At 33.9% G+C, this 25,356-nt stretch overlaps 1 protein-coding gene across 1 annotated transcript in view; it reads left to right on the top strand.

The window, feature by feature from the left end:
* Positions 1–25,356, top strand: part of LOC145279759 (chitotriosidase-1-like) — a 271,718-nt gene that overhangs the window by 220,938 nt on the left and 25,424 nt on the right. The window contains exons 3-5 of the mRNA XM_080131066.1: positions 11,189–11,251; positions 14,569–14,833; positions 20,161–20,272. Of these exons, the coding sequence (XP_079987192.1) occupies positions 11,221–11,251; positions 14,569–14,833; positions 20,161–20,272 (408 nt within the window). The 5' untranslated portion in view covers positions 11,189–11,220. The remainder of the gene's footprint in view (positions 1–11,188; positions 11,252–14,568; positions 14,834–20,160; positions 20,273–25,356) is intronic.

Here is a 25,356-nt window from a genome sequence, read left to right on the forward strand (position 1 = left end):
ATAAATGATATCATAGTACGAGATGCATTCAATAAGTTTCCAGACTTTTTGGTACAGGCATTTAAAATTGTCATAGACTCTTGAAAAATTAGTACGTTATTGCTATACATCTTATTAGATGACGGGCCATTTTTTATGATTTCAGGTTCAAATGAACAGCTACAGTAAGAATTGGAATACACCCTACTAAAGCATGATCGACACAGCTGGTGAATTTCAAAGATTCAATTTAGACGTTAGAACATTTTAGAAGAATAATATGCAATAAAATTCTGTTCTAAATTTGGAAAAAATGCCACAGAAACTTATGGAGTGCTCTAGTATGTTTTTTTGACCTTGTATAAATTAAGCATCCGTTTTTTTTTACATAGGAGTCACCCCTTATCAAGACCCAGAGGCACCTCGGGGATAAGGGTTAAAGAGTGTACGGTAGTCAATAGGACAGTATCATAGTAATCGTTAGAAGTGTAAATTGAGTAAATTGGATTACTTAAGGGGAACGGCTCATCAAGAATTTGTTTACTTTGCACTTGAAGACAACCATATTGTAGTCAGCTGGAAAGTAGGCAAACGGAAGACAGTTCACCAGTGTGCAGTTCTAAAAAAAGAAGCTTTGTTCATGGAATCTACGTTTAGGTTTAGGCACAGATAAAGAGTGAGAGATTATTGATAATGTTTTCAGCTAGACAAGTGTTTCTCGTGAAAGTTTGGCGAGGAGAGAACCACAGATTGGAGCTCAGATGAGCACTTGCCACGTATCTTCTGTGAGAAAGAGGCTGCAGGTAAGTGGAAAGAACATCCCCTATTAGGCTACAAAGTCTATTTTGAACGCTGTTAATGCAGGATAAGTGCTTTCTAGCAGCTCCTGCCCAGATGTGGCAACGATACTCCATCCTTAAACGTACCTGGTTCTTCTATAAATACAGAATTAGTGAGATATCTACTAAATCGATAGAAGGAGCCCACCACTTTTCCAGCGACCTTGGCAACGGATTTGATGTACGTGTTCTATTTCAGATCAGGAAGAAAATGTCAAGCCCAGAAGATTGTCAAAACATGAAACCTCCCCAAGACGAGAGCTATTCATTTCAAATGATGCCAGATGGAGATCAGAGCGTTGATGATGTAAAGATAGAAACTTGGTTTTAGATGCATTAAAAGTAACCAGCCACTTCTTTCCCCATTGTACCACGTGCTCAAAATAAGAGGAAAGAGCATCAGAGATAACTTGGTCGTTTACGGCCTTTGATGTGCTACCTTAGATTGTTGTATCGTCAGCATAAATGTCTACAAATGATGTAAGGATGTGATTTGGAAGATCATTGATGTAGATCAGGAAGAGAGTTGGGCCCAGGATGGACCTCTGGGGGACTCCAGCATTAATACTGAGAGCTTCTGATTTCTGCCCATCAACCATTACTCTCTTGAACCTATTAGAGAGAAATTATTTAATAATTGAGAAGACATTTCCAGCTATACCATAGCTGGAGAACTTACGAAGTAGACCTTTATGTCATACCTTACCAAAGGCCTTTGATATGTCAAAAGCAATTGCTCTATAGAGAAAGCTTCCGTCGAGAGATTCGCTAATCCTATGAGATATAACCGTAAGCACATCTGCTGTAGATCCAACAGAACAGAAACCATATTGCATGTAAATAAGAAGGTTTATTTTGCTGAGGTGGATTACTACTTCTCTATTTAATACAGGTTCCAGTAACTTACTTATGACGCACAGGAGACTTATTAATCTGTACTGAGAGGGAGATGACAGATCACCCAAATTCTTAAACACGGGGCATGTTGGTAAGATTTTCCAGGGTATTGGGAAGCAATTATACTTATGACAACGAAAGCTTTTATGGTTACTCAAGCTAAATAAAATTGTTCAATATACAATATAGAGCAAATAAATTATATAACTGTTTTCTATGCTTATTTCCTTTAGCAAATTAGGCGCAAACCAATAATAACATTTGCTAATATTTTTCCTCTGAGGAGATGAATAAACATCGAAAACTCATGGGTTAAGGAAATATATTTTTAAACTGTATTCTTTATTCGAAAACAATAAAAAATTCTTTATTTGAAAATTAACCTTTTCAAATCATAAAATTTAAATACCTAATATATATATATATATATATATATATATATATATATATATATATATATATATATATATATATATATATATATGTATATATGGTCCACCAAGGAATCGGTTTTTTTTTAAATTAATTAGTTATAGAAAAAATAGATTTTAACAATTTTATTATACATAAATGGAATCTACATTCTTTACTATTTTTCCAATGAAGAAACAATACAATTTTTAAAAAATTACTCCTTTCAAACGGGTACCATTAGTGGCATGGCATTCTTGGATTCGGATGTAAAAGTTCTCCATGACTTCTGCAACATATTTACCGTTATTGTCTCAATCTCGTTTGCAATGCGTTCTTTGAGAGCCGAAACTGTTCTTTCGTGTTGAGATAACCCCATAAAAATAGTCACAAGCACTCAAATCAGGAAAACTAGGGGGCCAGGGGATATTTACGTTGCGAGAAATGATACGACCTAGAAATAAAACATTTAGGGCATCGATTGAAATTCTTGTTTGACTTGTAATTCCATATTGTTGGACAAGTGTTTGCTTATCCACTGCACTCCAGGCAAGAATATATCATGTACTATTTCTGCATTTATATGAGTTGAAAAAGTTATTTATCATCTCAACATAGCGCTGAGTATTTACAGTGACTGCATTACCAGCCTTATTTTTATGAAAAGATGGACCGATAATGTCTATTGCAGACATAGCTAAGCATAGCGTTACTTTCTGGAGATGAAGACCTTCTCATGAAGTAAACAAGGGCTTCTCTTCACCCAATGTCTGAAGTTTTGTTTATTTACATAACCGCTCAGATGAAAATGCGCTTCGTCACTCATCCAAAATTTGTTCAATTGAGACCGTCTGAAAGTCAGGTTTACTCTCCCTCCCATAATGTTACCCCTCATTGTTTCTTCATTTAAAAAATGGTAAATAATGTAAATTCCATTTATGCATAATAAAGTTGTTAAAATCTATTTTTTCAATAACTAATTAATATACTAGCAAAAGTATCCGTCGTTTACTGGGTTCAAAAACAGCCTACAGAAAATGGACTCTGGTTTATGAAACTATGATAGGTTATGAAAAGAAAGGGTTGTAAAGAGATAGCTTCAAATTTGGGGGTATCAAAACCAAAGCAAAATATGATGAAATTAAAAATAAAATAGATAAACCCCATAATTTATTATACCATACATGTTCACATTGAAACACTTATCACAATATTCTGTGGATCTATATTAAAAAACCTTGTTAAACTTTGTGACATATTTCCATTCTATAAAGGTCAGGCGCGAACGAACACCCCATAATTTTATTATACCATATTTCTTCAAACTGAAACATAATTACCAAAGTATACTTACGCAGATAGATATGAAAAGTCTTTATTAAAGTCTGTGCCTATTTCCATTCTATGGAGACCAGGCGCGGACGCTTACCCCACAATTTTATTATATCATCCCTATTGAAGTTAACACATACTTATCAAAGTATTTTTATGTACATCCATATCAAAAACACTTGTAAACGTTTTTTTTTTTTTTTAATTTTTAAACATTCTATTTTCATACTTTGTGGAGCAGGCGCGAACGCAGACCCCACAATTTTAATGAACCACCGTTCTGCCAGATCAAACATACCCATTCCTTTGTCTCGATACATCTTCTATCATTATATATAATCAGTTTTTTAAAATAGTCAACCATATAGGAGCCTATTCGTGACCACACACACACACACACACACACACACACACACACACACACACACACACACACACACACATTAAGCTTTATATTATGTATATATATATCGCCCTAGAAAATGTATGAACACACTTTATGTAAGCATCTAAAAAATAACACTTCAGTGTCAGAAACTAGCTAATGATATATCAATATGGATACATATCTATCCAAAGAACAGCAATTATCCCCTCTTTGTCAGAAACATGGGAAGTGACGATGTAATATTACACACGTATTAACATGTAGACATGTCGAAAAGAAACAAAGACAGGGAAAGAATTCGACTCATTCTTTTTTCAATGAAACCGCAGACATTGATTTACAGGTACTTCCAGAATAACGCCTTGTCTCTAAATTAAACGTCTTCTCGTACTCTAATGTACTTAAAAAGACCCTGTCGTGTCGAACATCTGGTACTCTGTTTTCTGGTCGGGCTATGTTTAAGACAAGTATTTCCCATTATTCTGGGCCACCAGTGTAACACGCTTTTTTCTCTTCTTATAATCTTCTTTTTTTCTTCCTTGCTGTGATGCCACCTCACACAGGCTTGGTCATTTGCATAAAGCTGCTGCTGTCATACGCGCGTCCGCGTTCTGTTACAAAAACAAAAGGAGAAAATAAGGGAAGTGAGCGTTCCGAGGCTGTCGAAATTTCTACTTTTTAGTTTCTATTATATATATATATGCATATATATTTACATCATTTTTGCCACACCCATGTGAGAATACCAGAAGCATTTTGTCTATCTTAGTTTTGACAGCCAAATGATTATTTTCGAGATGCATGGGTCGTCATTTTCAAAAAAAAAACAACAACAAAAAAACAAACAAACAAACAAACAAACAAACTAAAAAGCTCAAATGTACATAGGGTTCCTTTTCTGTCGATGTGTAACATAGATCGTATGGCTAAGCCGTAAGCGAAGTGACGTCATGGTAAAGAAAAGGAAGACTATAAAAAGAAAAGAACACGTTCGAGAACACGATCACGTTAGAGGCCTGGATGACGTTTGAGACCACATCCGCGAAGACAATCACCTGAGAGAATTCACATTGGAATAGTATGAATGCGGAAATAAAGATCATTGTACAACAGCAAAAAAGCGAGTTGAAATTATTTTCAATTATTTGTCTGCTTTGCGACTGAGGTTACAACGTATGGGTCCCTGGACAATGTTAAAAATGTGATTAAAACAATATGCAATAGAGAAAATCATGCGTATAAACGACACGCGTCTATAGTATGTACAGGGCTGAAGACTTGAAGGTCACCGAAATAATTGATTAAAACGATATTTTCTGGATACATTCAAATCTTTAATATCTTATTATGGTCTTTACACGATCGTATAAGCCTTTGCGTGACATATCTGTTATTTCAAGAAATAATTTAAAAGATTTTCTCAAGGTAATAACTGTTATCTTTAAATATTTTAAATATCTAATAATATATATTATTTGTATTATTCGGAATACTATTCTCATCTTGGCTGTTATTTTCGCAACATTTCGATCTTCTCCAGATTGATCTTTAGAATTGTACAGAATGTCAAACTAAATTCTTCACTTCATCAATCGGTGTGGATTGTTTCCATTCCGTCAATTATAAAAAAGTATTAAATCGGCGCAGCAATATTTGCCAATTTAAACTTTCATCTTGAAAAAAAAACTGTGTTTTTGAAAATCATTATACATAACAATAAGGACATTTGCTCCCTATAAGTTGATTCCATTTACCAATTTGCCTCGATGGAGAATTCTTTAGGTTTTGATGTGATATATAAATCTAACTCATGTTTCATTTCCTCTTCTGATGTTTACCTAAGTCCATCTAAAGGATTTTGTAATCTTATTAAATAAGTGCTAATCAGATGGTGCTAGGTCAGGAGAATATGTGGGAGGGAACAAGATTTCCCAAGCAAATTCTCCTATAAGATACTTGATCAGTAGTTATGTTTGAGTACGAGAATTATCATGATATAAGATGACTCCGTGTCTGTCGATTAAAGAAAGTCGTTTTCAGGTCAAGATGATGGAGAATATTGCAGAAAAATATGTTTAATTCTTTCATAATTTGAGTGAAAAATTATCAATCATGGTTGAAATACATTAACACGGTTCAAAATGTCCCTTCCAAGCACAAATCAGAAAACCTTTTCAACTGACCTGATAGATTAGAACAGAATATATATATATATATATATATATATATATATATATATATATATATATATATATATATTAATTACGGTTTTATCTGCTTAGTTACACATGTTTTGGTTACCGAATCAACGACCCAGTAAATTCATCAAACTTTAACAGAAACATGTGTAACTAAGAAAATAAAACGAAAAATATATATATATTTGTTCTGCAATAGTATTGAGCACTTTTTTTTTACTAATTACAGTTGTTGATATATATATATATATATATATATATATATATATATATATATATATATATATATGCAATAGTATTGAGCACTTTCTTCAGGTTTTTACTAATTTACTATTGCGGAGCAAATATATATTTTTTTATTGTGTGTGTGCGTTTACTAAAAGCCATCGTCTATTTTTGCGATAGTATTGTGGTTGCGAATAAAGCAGTTAGAGTAGTTAACCATATTGAATGGCGATCTAAAGTTTCTCTTTTCATTTAGTATTACACTAATGTATAGGATAGTGCGTTACTCCTTCCTCAGGATTACTACCTTTCCTTTATCCTCACTTTAATATGTTTAGTGTTTAGTAAGATGGCGTCAAGCAAGTTTTTATTATGACCCCACCGAGGATTAAACCATGGCCTCTCGACCAATTAACGAAAACACTCATGTCAAATGAATTGGTAAACGTCATAAGATTGGCGAATATCGATATTTTGGTCGTACCTAGTCAGATCTTAAGTCCAACTCACAAGTCAGATCCTAAGGCCAACTCACAAGTCGACAACATAAATGATCGTCTTCTTTCTGCTCTCTTCATCGACTCCTAAAAATCAGAACCACAATTATAAAATAAGTCGTTTTTTTTTGTGAATAAGTATTTATAAAGTACTGTGCTGACAAATCGGCCATTTTAGATTTTCTGTTTATTTTCTTGGATCCCAGGGTTCTTCTCTATTCTAAGGTTTCAACAATTTGTTTTCAGAATAAATCTTCCAATCCACAAAAAACAAAGGCAAATAGTTTCGTCTTTTTAATAGCGTTATAAAATCTATTTAAAACTAAAAATGACAGACCAATAAAACATGTTAATTACTTAAAAATGAGAGACCGATGCAAGTGCTACTTCAAACTTAAACATGGCCGACCAACAAAAATGCTATTTTAAACTTGAGCATGACAGACAAAAATGTTATTTTAACCTTAAGCATGACGAACCAACACAAATTATATTTCAATTTAAAGCATGACAGACTAAATAAAATAGTATTCCAAACTAATGCACGACAGACCAACATAATGCTATTATAAATTTAAACATGATAGACAAAACATTCCAAACTTAAGAATGACGGATAAAAATATGCTATTTTAAACTTAAGCATGGCAGACCAATAATAATGTTATTTAAAACATAAGCGAGATAACCCAAGAAAAAAATAAACATCACATTAAGGGCTACAGACTAATGAAAACTCTATTTCAAACTTAGTGTGACAGACCCACGCACACACAAAAAAATGTCAAAATTAGACATGACAAACTGATGAAAACGGTATTTTAAACAAGATCAACGAACATAGTATTTAGCATTTAAGTGTGACATAACCACGAACAAAATATTAATTAGGTTCCTGAATGCATGTATTGTAAGATACGCCCTGGAATCTGATCGTTTAGCGACTTGATTATATTTGAAACTGAAGCGTGACAGACTGATAAAGAGAAAGAGAGAGAAGGGGGGGTCACGTTGCGACCGACGAACTAAGCCTCCCCCAAAACTTCTAAGATGCAGCTGGAAGAAAATATTGTTCAGAAAAAAGTTTATTTTTAACGAATAGAAAACAATTGGGGATTAGGACGGAAGCATTTAAATATGTGCGCATAAAAATACAGAAAAGAATAGTTGAAGTTAAACGTTAATTAAGTGCGAAAAGCCTATCGAGAAAATAGTGTAAAAAAAAACAATTTGTTAAATAAATGGAGGAGTGTATGAATTGTATGAAAAAAAGTTGCTGTATAGATATGTATACCAAGGACATAATGTGAAAATTCAGGAACGTTTCTACTATATTCCACGATTAATTTTACATAGGAATACACGTTTACATTTTACTAGTGTGGCTGCCTGGCGTTGTCTGGGTGTTTGGAGGTGTGTTGAGCCAAAAAAAAAAAGAAGTGGTAGTAGATAGGCAGGCCCCAACCCGCACCGCGAAGGAGGCAAAGAACGTGAAAAAAGTGACGTCTTTGCTGTTGTGCCCATCGCCAAACCGGAAGCGACGAATGTTTAAATTAAGGCTAGACAATCGAAAAGAGGGGATGACTTTTGAAAAAATCTTCGAAAAAAGCGACGCTTCCCTGTAGAAAAGTGGCCAGTTGAGGGTGAAGAATTAATTTTTTTGGTCAATTCTTCGATATTTATCGGCCGAAGGGTCGAGCTTCAAAATAATACCGATCTAGTGAAAATCTGTCGCCTGTGTCGAAAGTTTTAGGCAGATATACATACATACATACATACATGCATGTATTGTAAGATATACATACATAATACATACATGCATGTATTGTAAGATTTACATACATAAATACATACATACACACATACATACATACATACATACATTTAAACAGACAGGTGATATTTATGTTATTTATGTAGATTCTCTAACCCATTTTTGTAGGGAATACACTGACATCACATACTCATATACACACATTGAGTTATATATATATATATATATACATATATATATATATATATATATATATATATGTATATATATATGTATGTGTGTGTATGCGTGTATAAACATCTATTTCGTATCAGGTAAGATTGGTTTTCATTAGTATTTGTCGTTATAATTTGGCTATGGAAAAACGTCTGTAATTCATTGAAGAAGGTCGAAGTCGACCAAAATGTTTAGTTTATATTGTTTTCTTCATTGAAAGTAAAATAATACATCACTTAGCATCGAATTTTGTTTTTCCTTTCTATCTATCCATCTTTCTCTCTTTCTCTCTCCCTCTCTCTCTCTTTATATATATATATATATATATATATATATTATACATGTGTGAAAGCATGTGCAGAACTTACCCTCATCAGCCACCAACTAGGGTGATAACTAGGGTTGTGACAACAGCATATTCTTTTCATTGTTTTCACTTGAGTATATATCCGTTAATATCTTATGTTTTTATATAGACTGATGTGGTTCTTGGTTGATTGTGTCATAATGAAAAGAATATTTTGTTGTCACAGCCCCAGTTATAACACAGTTTCGGTAGCTGAATACGGTACTGCCACGCCTACCAAGCAGCCTTTGCCACCGAGCAGGGTATTGAAAAAACAACAACAAACAGATCAACAAGAACTTATATCGTCTGTTCATGCTGAAGTCTTTTCGCTCTCAACCAAATCCAGCTTGATGCATATTGAGCTGTGTTCCTAAGACGATCAGAGGCGTCTTTCAGATTTCGCCCGTGGTTCCTATTTTTGTAAGAAATGAGATGACTGAGTATCCTAGAAATCCACGACAGCCAACCTCAATAGAAATTACATGAAATCTCCAACCTTTTTCCACTCAGTCAGCACGCAGTGTCTCATATTGGCTTTTCTTCCATCCGTGTGTCTTCTTCTGGTTTTCCTTCCAGGGAATGATCATTTCTATTAGGACGATACTGTTTTTGAATCGAACTATGCTACAATGTCTGGTCGATTTTTGTTTGGATTATCTGGACTGAAACTTGTAGAGATTTCTTGAGAACGATAGAAATTTTCCAGTCTTGGGATCCGTTCAGCAGCTTCCCATTAGACTTTTTATCATTCCTCACAGTGCATTAACCCTCTTGTTAAACTGAATTATGGGTTGCTTGACTGTAACAGATTGCTGGTTTGCTGTCTCACTGTGTTTTCAACAATTCTATAATTATTTCCATTACCTTGTTATGCCACCATGTGTACATCTAAAGTGATTATGGCTATATAGATAGTACATGGCGCAAGGTACACCGATCATGTTTACATTAAAAACACAGGTCTGATTTTTAGGTTGGTCGCATTTGGTAGATCATATGTAGAGCGAATATGTATATACGGATCATTTAAAAACTATTATCAGCGTCTAAATAAACGTAAACCATCGGAAAAGAATCACAGTTTCCTTTGAACTTCTATTGACTTTTTTTGTACAAAAATGAAGAGAAAGAAAAAATTCTATTCACTTAAGCTAAAATATTATAAAATTTAAAGGAAGGGGTAGGGGTCTTGTGACATATACACTCCAGAAATTACAAAATAAGAGCAGAAGAAAAGAAAAAAAAGAAAGAAAAATGAGAGAAAAAGAAAGAAAAACGAGTATTCAAGGTTATCAGTGTGGGAAGAAGAGAGTTACTAGGAAATCATAAGAGGTGAAAAGGTGGACGGGGTAAGCGGCTGACAAAGTGGTGTATAGAAACAAAGAAGAATGGGGTTAAAAAGGGTTAAAGATATCGGTGGACTATCAAAGTGGAGAAAAAGTGCTCGGATTAAAGAAGACATGCTCGTTAAGAAATAGAAAATCTTGTTAGTAAAGAATTCAAAAGCATACGAGAATGAAGCATAATTTTTAAAACATGAAAATGCAGAGCTTATTAGCTATTTTACTTAAGAGTTAAGTCATAAATATACCAAATTGAATTCAGAAGGAATGAGTTTTGCAATTAATTTTTCTATCACCACGAATATCAGAAATGATAATAAAAGAATAGTAAAATAATAATAATAATAATTAAAAATTACAATAATAATAATAATAATAATAATAAATAATAATAATTACAATAATAATAACAATAATAAAAATAAATAATAATGGCAATAATAATAATAATAATAATAATAATAATAATAATAATAATAATAATTATTAAAAAATATATGAAAATAAAAGTAGTATAAATTGTTATAATAATAATAATAATAAAAAAAATATTAAAAGATATGTGATATTTAAAAAGAAAATCACATCCGGAATCGGTAATTGTATCGGGATCGCGAATTTAGAATGGGATCGGTAATTGTATCGAAAAAAAAAATTAGAATTGCTTTATCAATAATATATGTATATATAATTTCTGTTCATTTTTATTTTATTTATCTTTATTTTTTATTTATTTGCAGATCAATAGTGTTTGTCTAAATTATTCTTTACAATGTCTGTGACGACTAACACTATTTTCGAAGGTAAGTATCAAATATTTCTACCCGTTCATATTATTCAGCACCTTCGTCTCATTAAATATCAGTTGATTATGACGACAACGTTGATTTTTATTTCTTGCATACTCATAGTATTATATATTGGGATCTTACACCAGTAATTAGAGATTATAGTATGAATGGTATAAATTTTATTGAGGATTACATAAGTACATGTCAGGATAACCTGGCGGAAAACGGAAATAGACCCAGTGCAGCTGGGGTGATTGAAATGGGGTTTCCAAGGTTAGCTTCCTAGACAAAATGCTCTAGAATTACAGGTGTCGAATGATATGGGGAGAAATTACGTCCTGTGTTCGGGTCAAAGAACAGAGTTTCTAAGCAGTCATACTCGGGAAATATGAAAGACAACATACGCTTTCTAAAAACGTAGAGAGAAACTAAACGAATATCACTCCGAAGACGCCGTCTGCGTGGCGCAATCCTCAAGTACAAAAAACAAAACTTCTTTTCCAAATCAAAGCTTTAAAAAACAAGTTTCTATTGGGTTTTCATGTATGCGTAGGTTCGTTTTGAATTAAACAGAAAATCACAACCATAGAAGAATCACGGCCCACGCACAGAAAAAGACGGTACAAATGTATGAAAGGCAAGCGACCGCGCACGTATGTAAAAATAATTTTATTATTAGATTGGTTTGCTTGATCGCGCACTGCCCAAATCATACAAGTACGTATTTGTGTTTGTTTATGAAAATATTACAATAGTCACACTAAACCGGCATCGTTCTGTTGTTCAGCTTTATCCAACTTGTTTTTTGTTTCTAATCATTTTTATAATTATTAATTGATGCATCTCATTTTTTATTTACTCAGAAGTCATCAATTATCAAGGCCCAGAAACCACTCGAGGATAAGTTTGTCAGATGGACAGTGAGACAACACCCTGATGATTTATATGGTGGCGTGTGGGCAAAATTTATTATTATTTTTATGGAAATCGCCCAGACTAGGCATGAAGACACCTGATGTAAGGAGCCAAAAAGGAAATATTACTTCAAAGTGAAAAACCGTTAACGATAAATGTTAGATGGATATATTGCGACCCAGGAAACAGCAGCTTTTCCCCCTTTGTTAGAAACATATCTCATGGAATGTGAGCATTAAAATACAAATAAGGGAAGCGAAATTTACGATGTTGTCGACAGTAAACCCAAGATGCACTTTCTACTTTTCTAAAATTATTTATAAAATTATTAAAATGATTTTTTTTAAAAGAAAACAGCTCAATAAGAACTTGTTTACAGTGGATTTGGAAACGGCTATGTTATAGTCAACCGGGAAACAATACCGCGCTATTGTGTTTCATAGACGAGTAGCTCTAGGAACGAAAGTTTCAAAGTTTCGTTTAGTTATAGGCATGAAGAGAGAGAAAGGCAAATTATTAATGGTTGAAGCTAGACCATTTTCTGTTGATAATTTTTTACAGACGGATTCATAAATTGAAGCTCAGTCGAGCAACTGATATGAAAATAACGATAGAACAGAGAAAGACTAGAAAGTTCTCTTTTGTGAGAGAAAAGAAGAAAAGGGCACCCCACACTAGATTTCAAAGCTGGTCCTCTATCCTGTCAAGGCAAGAAAGGTTTCTTTAAGCAGCACCTTCCCGGCCGTGTCTTTCGCAAAATAAAATTAATTGTCAATTTATATAACTGAATTTCAAATTAAAATAATTTATGCTTTAATTTATCCTACTTAAATATCACATGAATAGAGGGTTAGTAGGAGCGATTGCTGTGATTTGTCGTATATTTGTCGTACCTTAATTAGCCGTACATAAAAAAGTAAACCGACTCGAATATCTATATTTTATGTGTGGATAAATTAGTTTTTGATGGTAAAATGCTATTCAAGCAGAGTAATTACTGGATAAGTATTAATCGTGTTGTGATCCGTCGGAAACGACGGTTAGAGGGTAGTATGCTACCTTTAAACGCAGTCGTATAGGTACAAATGATGCTGAACATTTAGATTATCAGAAAAGTTGAAGATAATAGAATGCAATTTTGTAAGAATATTTGTTAATGAAAAAGTTGTATTTTAAGTGGATGCTATTTTTTTTTTCTAAGAGACCATCAAAAAACGACGTCGACAATTCGAAGCGCTGATTGCAACTCTTTCAACGAAACAGAATTGTGTGTTTTTGCGTGATCAAACACGTAATTCCAGAATCAAATCAGCTTTCAGCTGAGTGGACAGCAGCATATAAGAACTATCGATATGGATGCGTTTGAAGGAAGAAATCGCAAAGCTACAAATGAAGAACAACAAATGGTATTTCACCAAGATTCATGACACTAATGCCTCAATTTGACAAGCAACAAAATCCAATCTCCTCACTGTTGAGGTCGTTAGATTCCGAAAAACCAACTACTCTAATAGTTTCTTCCCTCGAACTGCTAGACTTTGCAATCCCCTCTTTGCTTCCTGTTTTTCTAATTGTCCTAAGCTGCAGAAGTCTAAATGTAATGTGAACATGCATTTCGCTGCTGAAACCCCACAGTAACCTATTAGACACAATCTCAAGTAATAGCCACTTACGCCCAACAGGCAATATGCCTTGGTTGGGGGTAAATAAGAGAAAGAAAAAAATAATGCACTTGCTACAAGTCGATCGCTAAAATAGAAAAACCATATGGATTAGACAACAAATTATTGTCGCATCTGTCTTATTTTCCAGATCCAATTCCAAGCGACACATGATTTTCAGCAGACCTCAGCAGAATACTACAGAAAAACAACCTTTGTCATGATAAAGAAGCGATATCGCAAACTGAAGCCTATTTTAAGATCTAAGACAAATCGTTCTCTAAGAAGAACATTCGTCTTCATTAAGAATCAGTTAATCTCTATATATTCACATTAGCTTCTCAGTTACGCAAAGCTGTTCCAACTATAAGATATGTCATTAGTTCTTTTTTTCTCTCTGGTAAATGATCGGTTGACACGCGAAACATCTAATACTCTTTGAACAGACAAGTTTTCTATTTCGCTTCTATTGATACAGACATTTGGTAAGAAAATGATAGAATAAATGACAACTTGACAGCAACCTCTGGGTTCTGTAATATTTCATACCCGTTTTTGTTTCAAAGGGCAAAGGATGTTCGATTATTATAAACACATGTAAGGACGATTGTATTTGATAGTATCAATACTACTGATCAATATTGCATAAAAGTAAGAAGATAGGAATTTTATAAGTGAGTTTTTTTTCTTTCAGAAAACAACAAACCCGTCCTAATTGTTTTAATTGTTTTTTATGCTTTCTTCGATCGACAGAAGACCCAACCAAGATTGTGGGATATTATGTGTATAAACCTCCGCACCTTGACGTTCGGGATATCGACCCGTTCCTCTTCACACACATCATATTCGCATATGCAAAGGTGGACAATTACAACTTGTCCATGTACAAGGGCGAAGACGTGAAACCTTATCGACAATTAGTAGCCCTTAAGGAAATCAACCCGAAACTCAAGATTCTTCTGTCAGTGCAAGAAGGTTTGTTCGAGTTGCTGACCGGCCCAAAAGATACACTGGCTGCGTAAGTATAAATACTGTTATCTTTTTTTTCTTTGATTATTAATGTATATAACTAAGTATGGAACTTTATAGACATACTAGATTTTTAGCCGTTAAAATGGGCAAAAGTTATGGCCCATTGCCAGAGAATTAATGCTCTATGCCAAATTCATGACTGAATAAATTTGTGCTTGTTTTTGTATTACTAATTCCTATTGTGGTAACTAATCCCTATTAATTCCTAATTGTGCATTGAACGGATATTATAATACTTAGTTCGCTGCACATTATCATAACAAACGTCCATAAAAATTTCAGTCAGATCGGCCAAGTAGTTTCCGAGAAAAAGAAGAACGAACAAAGAGACGGAGAAAATGGCAAAGATAAATACAATATGAATGTACACAAACTAATTTAAACCTAATTTCACTCTGTAATAAAATACACTAGCAAATACATCCTTTTTCGGTCGCATATTTTTGTAAGCCTGGGAGAATGTTATCATACGAACACATATTACACTGTCTCCAAGGAAGAGATAATGCCTGGGAGTTTGATATCATTACAGATGAGCATATGATACACTACTCTCCAAAAGAAGTGTAATAACTTGATGGATGATGCCATGACAATAGAACATTACTCTGCAAAGAGAAGGTAATTCCTGGGAGAATAATCTCTTAAAGGTCCTGGATATGACCTTAAACTATATCCAGTGGTAAGGCCCCAGCTTGCGGGCTTTGGGGAGTGTGGAGCCACCCTTTAATTGCCATTGCTCCCAGGTCCACTTTGACCCGGAGTGGTAGTACCTGTTAGGCTCCCAACTATGGGTTAAATAGAAACCGACTTGAAAACAACAAATATATTCTATTAAAAATCTTTCTTCAAAATCTTTGGATTCGGCATTAAATAACCTGACAAGGGTTTATATGCCGTAAAACAAAAACAACCAACAACCAACTAATCTTTTAATTGATTATCTATGGAAAGATATTACATTTGTCTCGATCTAAGCAGAATATGGTAATTCTTAAGAGGATCGTGTTATGACAAACACAACATCTATTAAACACACTAAACTACCACATCCCCATAAAAAAGGTGAGATAATGTTTTAAAAAGATGGTATCATGATGAACAAACATATACTAAACTACTCTTTCAGGAGGAGGTAACGACTAAGAGGATGTTCTCAAAGCAATAGGACATATATCTTAATTGTGCATTAAAAATAGTACATTAATTTGAAGAGCAACAGAAGTAATAATATACCTCAGATAGACATATAACAAATCTTTATTTGTCATAGATGTGTATACAAGCTGAAGTTAATAATCGTATTAAAATATTAGTGGACGTAGTGCGTAAATCCCCTAACATCATTAGTTTCCTGATAATATTTGACTCGAGGAAGGTTGTGTGGTATATAGTGACATAGATGTAACAGTTGCAATTGTCAATGACATGTATAGAATATTACGTATCCGATATTGTCGTCTCCAACGTTTTACATTAATTTTACATTTAATATTAAACAGAAAGCAACAGTCACAGAGATGAAATGTTTACTTGTGTGGATAGTCATCTATAATAGAAATCTTACCTGTCTGTTTAAATGTATGTATGTATGTATGTATGTATGTATGCCTAAAACTTTCGACAGAGGCGATGGGTTTTTTACGAGATCGGTATCGTTTTGAAGCTCAACGACTCGTGACGACAAATATCGAAAAATTGGCCCAAATCATTAATTTCTTCACCCTCATCTGGGCAGTTTTCTACATAGAAGGATTGATTTTTTGCGAGCCATTTTTGCAAGTCATCGTATCGGTTGGATTGAGTTTGCCTAATTTTAACGTTCCGAACTTCCGGTCGCATCATAGAGTAGCGGTAAGACGTCAGATTTTCTTTCACTTTCTGTTTTGCCTTCGCATCACGAGTTCGATCCTCCTTGCCTACTACCACTTGCACTTACTGATCTGCGCTATTTTTTTTTAAATCGTATTTCCAAGTTTAATTAAAGTTTTATTTATATTTTTTTGTATTTTTTTTAGATTAGGTCCATCTCCACAATTTTCTTTTAAATGACGACTTTTATAGGTTTCCGACTATGCTGAATACAGAAATCGCATTGAAATTTTGCAGAAATAAATAGTTATTGGGATATAAATAATTGTTTTATGCATGTATTCTTTGGCGGCCATCTTTGTTACGCGCATAGATTTGTTTATGACGCGCGAAAGCGTTTAAAAAAGATGGCCGCCAGAGATTACAATGCATTATACAACTTTTTATATCCCGATAACTACTTATTTCTGCAAAATTTCAATGCGATTTCCGTATTCAGCAGTCGAAAACCTACAAAAGTCGTCATTTAAAAGAAAATTGTGGAGGTGGACCTAATCTAAAAATTTACCGTTTTTTTATTCAATCGTAAGGTTAAAGTACAGAATAGGTACAAAACACCCTCTTCCCCTCATGTTAAGAATGGCTTTTTAAATAATAACGTTATTATTTCAGCACGGATAAAATAAGTGCACGAGTACCCAATTTCTTTAATAAAGAAAAAGCATTCATATATTCTTATATAAAAACAACTTCTGTAAAAAAAGAAGAAAAAACGTGTACTTTCAATTTTTGTTAAAAAAGGTTTTCTTAACAAAAAGCCCCCCAAAATACGGTAAAAAAGCAAACAACAAAACATTAATCGGTATTCATGCAGAGAGTGATCCGTGCTGAAATAATAACATTATTTAAAAAGCCATTCTTAACATGGGGAGGGGAGGGATTTTTGTATCTATTCTGTACTTTAACCTTAGAATTGAATAAAAACATATCATAAAACTTTAATTAAACGTGGTAATACGACTTAAAAAATAGCGCGGATCACTCTCTGCATTAGCACCGAAAGTACAGAATAGTTAGAAAACATTCCCTCCCATGTTAAGAATGGCTTTCTAAATAATGTTAATGATCCAGTACTGTTCCTTCTCTGCTTAAATTTAACTTTTGTTTATTAAATTGTTTGGTGAAAGTCCAGAATAGTTACAAAACATCCCTATTCCCATGTTAAGAATGGCTTTCTAAATAATAACGTCATTATTTCAGCAGGGTAGATTCTCTGCATAAGTACCATGTTTTGTTTTTAAATTGTTAGGTGAAAGGACAGAATAGTTACAAAATACCGTCTCCATGTTAAGAATGTCTTTCTAAATAACATTATTTCAGCACGGTATTTTCTATGCATACGTACTATCTATTTTTGTCTATTAAATTGTTAGATGAAAGTATAGAATAGATGCAAAACTCACCCCATGTTAAGAATAGCTTTCTAAATAACGGTATTATTTCAGCACGGTACCTTCTCTGCATAAGTACTATCTTTTGTTTATTAAATAGTTAGGTGAAAGTATAAATAGTTACAGAACACCCTTCCTTTCCCATGTTAAGAATGGCTTTCTTATAGCCTTATTTCAGCACGGTACCTTCTCTGCATAAGTACCATCTTTTGTTTATTAAATTGTTAGGTGAAAGTATAGAATAGTTACAAACGCCCTCCCCATGTTAAGAATGACTTTCTAAATAACGTTATCATTTTAGCACGGTACTTTCTCTGCATAAGTATCATGTTTTGTTTATTAAATTGTTAGGTGAAAGTACGGTACTCATGCAGAGAGTGATCCGTGCTGAAATAATAACGTTATTATTTGAAAAAAAAACATTCTTAACATGGGGAGGGGTAGGTGTTTTGTACCTAATCTGTATTTTAACCTTACAATTGAATAAAAAAACATATAATAAAACTTTAATTAAACGTGGAAATACGATTTAAAAAATAGCGTGGACCACTCTCTGCATTAGCACCAAATATTATTTAAGCACGTCATCAATCCGTAAAATTTCTTCGAAAAAAAAACTGTAATTTTTCCAAACAATTTATAGTGTTAATAATAAAAAAGTTCATATTTTCTTATATGGAAAAAAAACAAAAAAAAACGACTTCGACTCAAAAAGCAAGCGACAAACTTTTTTTTCCTTATATAATAAAGAAAAAATGTTTAAATTAAAAAATTTTGAAGATAAACAAATGAATTATGTTTTCTTTTTTTTTTTACTTATCAAGTAAACAAAAAAATTAAATCTTCTAATTCGTTTCGTCAAATCGTGGTGTGTGAAATGAATCGAACCGGAAGTTCAGTTCTATAAAAAAAACAGGTTCGCACTAACGGCTTAGGAAAAATATATCTTATTTAATATTTGAATAATTGGCGATGTAAATTTATTTTAATAACATAGAAACATCTCTCGACTCTAAAGATGGGTTGTCTGAAAATTTCAAATAAATTGATAATGTAGAAATATGGTTGTATAAACTTTGAACGAACCAAGAATTACATTTATATATATATAAATTGTAATTTTATATATATATATATATATATATATATATATATATATATATATATTGATATGTATATATCCGTATTCCTGTTTGTTTGTTTGTTTGATCACAATGACATCTAAGCATACAATATATATGCATGACGTCATATATGACTAAAACTTGCAAAAGAAGATATTTAAAGTGATATCCAGAAATAAAAATGCAGTCACAAAATAACGAGATGCAATGTCAGTAAACAACAACAACAACAACAACAACAACAACAACAACAACAACAACAAAAAAAAAAAAAAAAAAAAGAATATTGAACATTCAATACGGAGATAAATATATATATATAAGTATAGATTGATGTTTTTACGTTTCGGAACCTTCTTTTTTAAGATGAGCATGTATATTTTGCATCAATTTGATTATTTGGACTACTGTTCTCATCTTGTGTGTTATTCTGACAACGTTTGAGTCGATGTGGCCTCCGACCTTCTTTAGGTATATCTTGACGAACTCGGGTATATGCACAGAATTTTCCACGGAGAGGAGGTAGCCATTATTGGGTAGAAATCTTTAGCAAGTCTCAATTGTATTGTTCATATCGCCTGCAAGAACCTGGGGCCTAACGAATAAAGCATTTGGTAAAATTCAGTTGTAACACTCTTCCAAAGGTGAGAATGTTCGATCTTTAATGCGGGAGATACGAAGAATATAAACGGTCAGAACGTTGTCCGAATAACACTCAAAATGACAATAGTATTCTGAATAATCGAAACAAGACATAGATTGAAGTTTATTTGTACCAAATATAGTTGAGTTACAAATTCGATTGTCCATTTTATTAATGATTCCATGGGTTGCATCTTTAGGAGTTTACTCGGTTTAAAAATACATATAGCATGCATTATAGTATCAGTCAGTAATGTTTGTCTATTTTAATTGTATATTTATAGATTCTACCGGCAAGCCATTTTTTTCTTGCGAGAGTATGAATTTGACGGCCTTGAACTATCCTGCAACAATCCGAAGTTTGTGGAAAAGAAGTGGATCACAGCCTTTGTTCATGTACGTCACTTTCATACTTCATTATTTTATCTTTGTTTTTGCATAATGTATGGTATACCGATTCTATTCATCCAATGTATTGCCGCTCGTCATTATCCACAAAGCCTTTGTAAATCTGTTCATCAACATATCTCTTGTTCAGAGTATATTGGAGCATGCAGTTTGGCTTGCAAATCATACTCTAAGAAGAACATTCTTCACTCAATTTCTGGAAAATCAATCCAAGCGGAGAAAAATTAAAAGCATACTCACCCATGTAGGATTTTTATTTCTTAATCCGTAGATAAGAGTATAATTATTTCACTAGAAATATTAGTCTTTAAACAACCAATCTATTGTTTTATCATTCTTTTCGAATGCCTTTTAAGTTTTTTGAAATTTTTATTTTTTTATAATTTTGTTCTAGATGGGGATGTGGCATCATGCCGGATGTCAAACATTCACACACTATGTGATATTCCAGTGGGGAGGTTTTTTAATATTCTACTAGTCATTTAAAGTGCAATTGAATGCATTTATTGCACTTAGTTCACCGGGTTTATTTGTTTAGTTCTTTTTGAAATTCCTTTTCATGAGTCCGGTTGCTTCTACGATTACTGGCTTGATAGAAATCTTCCTAAAATTCCAGTTTCTTTTCATGCCGTACTTAATATTTCGTTATCTATTCTCTCTCAGCTCTATCTAATCCAGCATAGGTTTTTCCAGTTTTCTTATCAGTTTGCTGCAACTGGAGATGGGGCATCCTATCGGATGATATGCATTCACCGCTATCTCATGCATTCATACCGAGAGATCTTCAAAAAAATGTTATCCGTCTATTTAAGTGCAATCGTTTCCTCTCTTGCACTTAGTTCACCGGGTACATTTTCTAGGTAGTTTTTGAAATTCTGTTTCATAGTTACAGTTACTCTTATTACTGTAATGATAAAAATCTTCTAAAGATTCCAGTTTCTTTCATATCGTACACAAAGCATTGGTATTTTATTATCTTTTCCCTCTCAGCCCTGTTTAACCCAGTATGATTGAGGACACTAACTTCTACTAAGGTTGCTTCTTTCTCTTTCTCCCATATCACTATGGCGGGTTTAATAGTTCCATTTTTAAGGTACGTAGCTGTAGTTTCTAAGTCAGGTATAGTATGTATGCACCAAATATAGTAGAAGTGCTAACAAGATTGTAAAAGATTACTAAGAAACTAGGTTATTTATTTACGAACAGAAAAGTTCCAGTTTATGTTCAAATTGTCTCCAGGATATTTAATTAAAGAAAATGAAATACAAAAAAAGAAAAAAAAAGAAAAAAAGTCAAGAACAATACATGCATACTTGGACATAAAAATATTATTAAATAACATTTAGAAAAAGAAACATAATGAAACATTTTCTTTCTATGGAAAATTTGTTGATTTTATAGTTTTGTTGAGATAGAAAATATCAATATATACATACATATATGATTACAATGGAATATTCGAACAACTGTAAAATATTTACATAAAAAATAACAATTGTTATTTAAACAGAATCTAACGTGCATTCTGGTCACAGCACCAAAAAAGTACAACATACTGTTAGTTGTTTTTCGGCCCTTACAGTTCGTCTATGGTTCACTTTGCCGACGAAGTAAACTGATCGTCTCTCTGTAGTCGCAGTGGTAAAGTGGCAGCAAAAATTTCTACTTTGCTCTCTTATTTGAAAGATGTAACTCTGTATGGCGTAAAAGAAAACATCTTTCTATATTTTGATAAGTGGCTCATGCTTTTCATGATTTATTCGTTATACTTTCTCAGTGAGGTGAGGGTAGATTGCGACGGAACTTTGAGAACTGCCGTCAGATAACTACCAGGAGAAGAACTTTAATTTCTTTCTCATAATGTGCCGCTATAGATTTTTGCCACTTCGTATACACGTAGCTCTTGTTTCTCTCTTATAATTCAACTGTCCGTTTATTCTAAACTTTTAATGGAAAATTACATTCTAAACTTCTAATAGAAATTTTCATTTATTTTATATTCTAATAGAACTATCTAATATAAATGTATATTAATTCCGAACTTCTAATTGAAATATCCATTCATTCTAACTTCTAATAGAAATGGACATTCATTCTAAAATTCTAATTACATTTTCATTAATTCTACACTCTTAATAGAAAATTTCAATTCATTCTTAACTTGTGATGTAACTTTCTTTCGTTCTGAATTTATAATGAAAATTTAAATTCATTCGTAACTTCTAATCAAAATTTCAATTCACTTCTTTAGAAAATTCCTGGCTCCTAACCATTTTTTACACATGCTCAGTTAAACACAGTGTTGTAATAACTTAAAAGTAAAAATACACTAATAGAACATAGTTTAATTTAATTACATTGTTTTTAGTCGCGTGCAAGCGACTCTATAAGTCACTCCGTCGCTCCGTCGGTCGGTCGGTTGGTGTGTCGGTCTGCCCCTAACACTTTTGTGCTTGGCCTTTTTGGTTAAGATCAAAGGTCTGTTGTTAATAGATGCTCTTCTTAGCTTTTTAAGTTTTTCTTGGCCTGTTCCGGCAGATACTGCAAGCAAAGACCATATATGGGGGCGACTCCACATATAAGACCTTGGTCAATGTAGGGGCAACCCTTCATATCAATTGTCACTATCCAGCTCCCCTACTCCCCGGGGAGTTGGTCCCCATTTCCCCTTCACTTCTCACATTAAAAATCGGTCTTGTGCCTAATTTGCTCAGTGGGGGAGCAAATAAATATCTGAAAGTGTAGTATCTGTTTCGGCAGATACTGCAAGCTAAGACCATATATGGGGGCAACAACACATATAAGACCTTGGTCAATGTAGGGGTAACTCTTCAAGCCATTTTTTTTTTTTTTACATTTTCACCCCAAACAAGGCACATTGCCACTTTGGTGTAGGGGGCTACTATCAGGGGCAACAACTACTGGGTACTATGTTGGGATTTGGGCAGCAAGATGTCGGTTCACGTTACACTTGAACTTCTGCATGTCAGTACAGTTGGGGAAGCAGTGGTCTTGAATAGAATTCCAGAGTTTTGCGGTTCTGGGGAAGAAACTACTGGAGTAAAAAGATCTTTTACATCTAGGGATATCTACTGTGTGAGGATGGGATTTAGCTGCCTGTCGGGTTTGTCGAGGGTGCTCACGTCGTGGGGGCACACGTGTCTGCAGTTCCCCAGAGCATTAAAATATTTGCAGAACAGGCAGAAGGATGCAACATTACGTCAATGGGACAGAGGCTGAAGCTTAGATGCCAGTTCAAGGCCTATCAGATTTGCGACTCTCTTTTGAACCTTGTCTAGGAGCGAGAGACTAGTAGCAGATGCACCAGCCCAGATGTGACAGCAATACTCCATACATGGGCGAATGGTGGCCTAATAGAGGTACAGGATACTTTCGGGTGTTAGTAGTTTTCTAGCACGGTAGAGAGAGCCCGCCTTCTTTGCTGCGGCCCTGGCAACGCTTTTAATGTAATTGTTCCAACTCATGTTTCCTGTGAACGTTAGGCCAAGGAGTTTGAAAGATGTACTCTCACACAGGGAGTCACTGGCCATTGCTATTGGTGGTAGAGAAGGTTTCTTGTAATTATTGAAGGAAACCAGTTTAATCTTAGCAGCATTGAATGTGTCCATCCATTTTTGTCCCCATTCCACTACAGATTAGAGGTCATCCTCTAGTGTTTTTGCCATTTCTTTAGATATATGTTCATTCGTCTTCCTGTCATGCCCGTTATAGAGTGTGGTGTCATCAGCATATATCCCCATCTCAGAGGCAATTTTGTCGGGGAGGTTATTAATGAATATTACGAATAATAGAGGTCAAAGGATAGACCCCTGAGGCAATCCCGCATTCATATCATATTGTCGGGGAGGTCATTTATGAATATCAGGAACAATAGAGGTCCAAGGATGGAACCTTGGGGCACCCCCGCATTTATATCATATTGTTTAGATGTACGACCGTCAGAGACAACCTGGATTTTTCTCTTATCTAAGAAGGATTTAATTATGTTTAGTATTCTACCAGTGATACCGTATGATCTAATTTTCCTGAGGAGACCCTCATGCCACACCCTGTCAAACGCCTTAGATATATCTGGCTGCCCTCCCCCGCTTTGTCCAGTGAATGGTATATACGTTCAGAGATTACAGAGTCTGCCGTGGAATGGGTTTGTCTAAATCCATATTGATTCTCAGTCAGAAGTTTAGCATCTGTAAGGTGATAGACTAGAGCATTGTTAATTAAGGTCCCAAATATTTTGGCGAAAAGTGGGAGGAGGCTAATGGGGCGATAATTAGATGGGTCAGTTCTTTCACAAGAATTCTTGAATACTGGTACCAAAAAAACAGTTTTCCAACAGTCCGGAAAGCAAGATTCATTAAAACATTTGTTGTAGAGTTTGGAGAGAACTGGAACTACTTCGGCTGAGCACTTTTTTAATAGCACAGCGGGGATAAGATCGGGTCCACATGCTTTGGAAGTGTCAGCGTTTTTTATGATAGCATGCACCTTAGCAGGGGTGATACAGAAGACAGAGCTATAACCTAAAAAAAAGTAAATCATCATACACATGTGCGCTCTCTATAAAGAGATACAAAATCTGGGAAAGGAAGTAAAGCCCCCACCTACCCTCTCACCTAGAACATGGTTACGCTCGCTGGCAGACGCGTCAAATGTAGATGGCCAAAGAAATTAAGCTAAGTGAAATTAATCAATCCTAATCTTACCAAAATTGCAACTGCTTTTTAAACTTTATTTATTTAATGTATTTTAACTATATGCGCATATATTGTCTTTAACTCTTTGCTTCCATGCGAGCCGTTTTCTATTTTTATGTTTTATTCATTTATTTATTTTATTTTTTTTTAGATTTTTACCAAGTGTTTATACATTTTCTTTAAATTTATTTATTTAATGCATTTTAATTACATATCCGCATAAATTGTCTTCAACTCTTTATTCCCATGCGAGCCGTTTGTGGTTAGAACTCGACTCGAAAAACGAATAGTCTATGCAAGAATACCGAACAGAGCGAGGACTTATCTTTCTTTCTACTATAGAAGACAGAAGAACTT

The sequence above is a fragment of the Euprymna scolopes genome, chromosome 7 (assembly GCF_053919585.1).
Source record: "Euprymna scolopes isolate OS-2025 chromosome 7, ASM5391958v1, whole genome shotgun sequence".
NCBI classification, from domain to species: Eukaryota; Metazoa; Mollusca; class Cephalopoda; order Sepiida; family Sepiolidae; genus Euprymna; species Euprymna scolopes.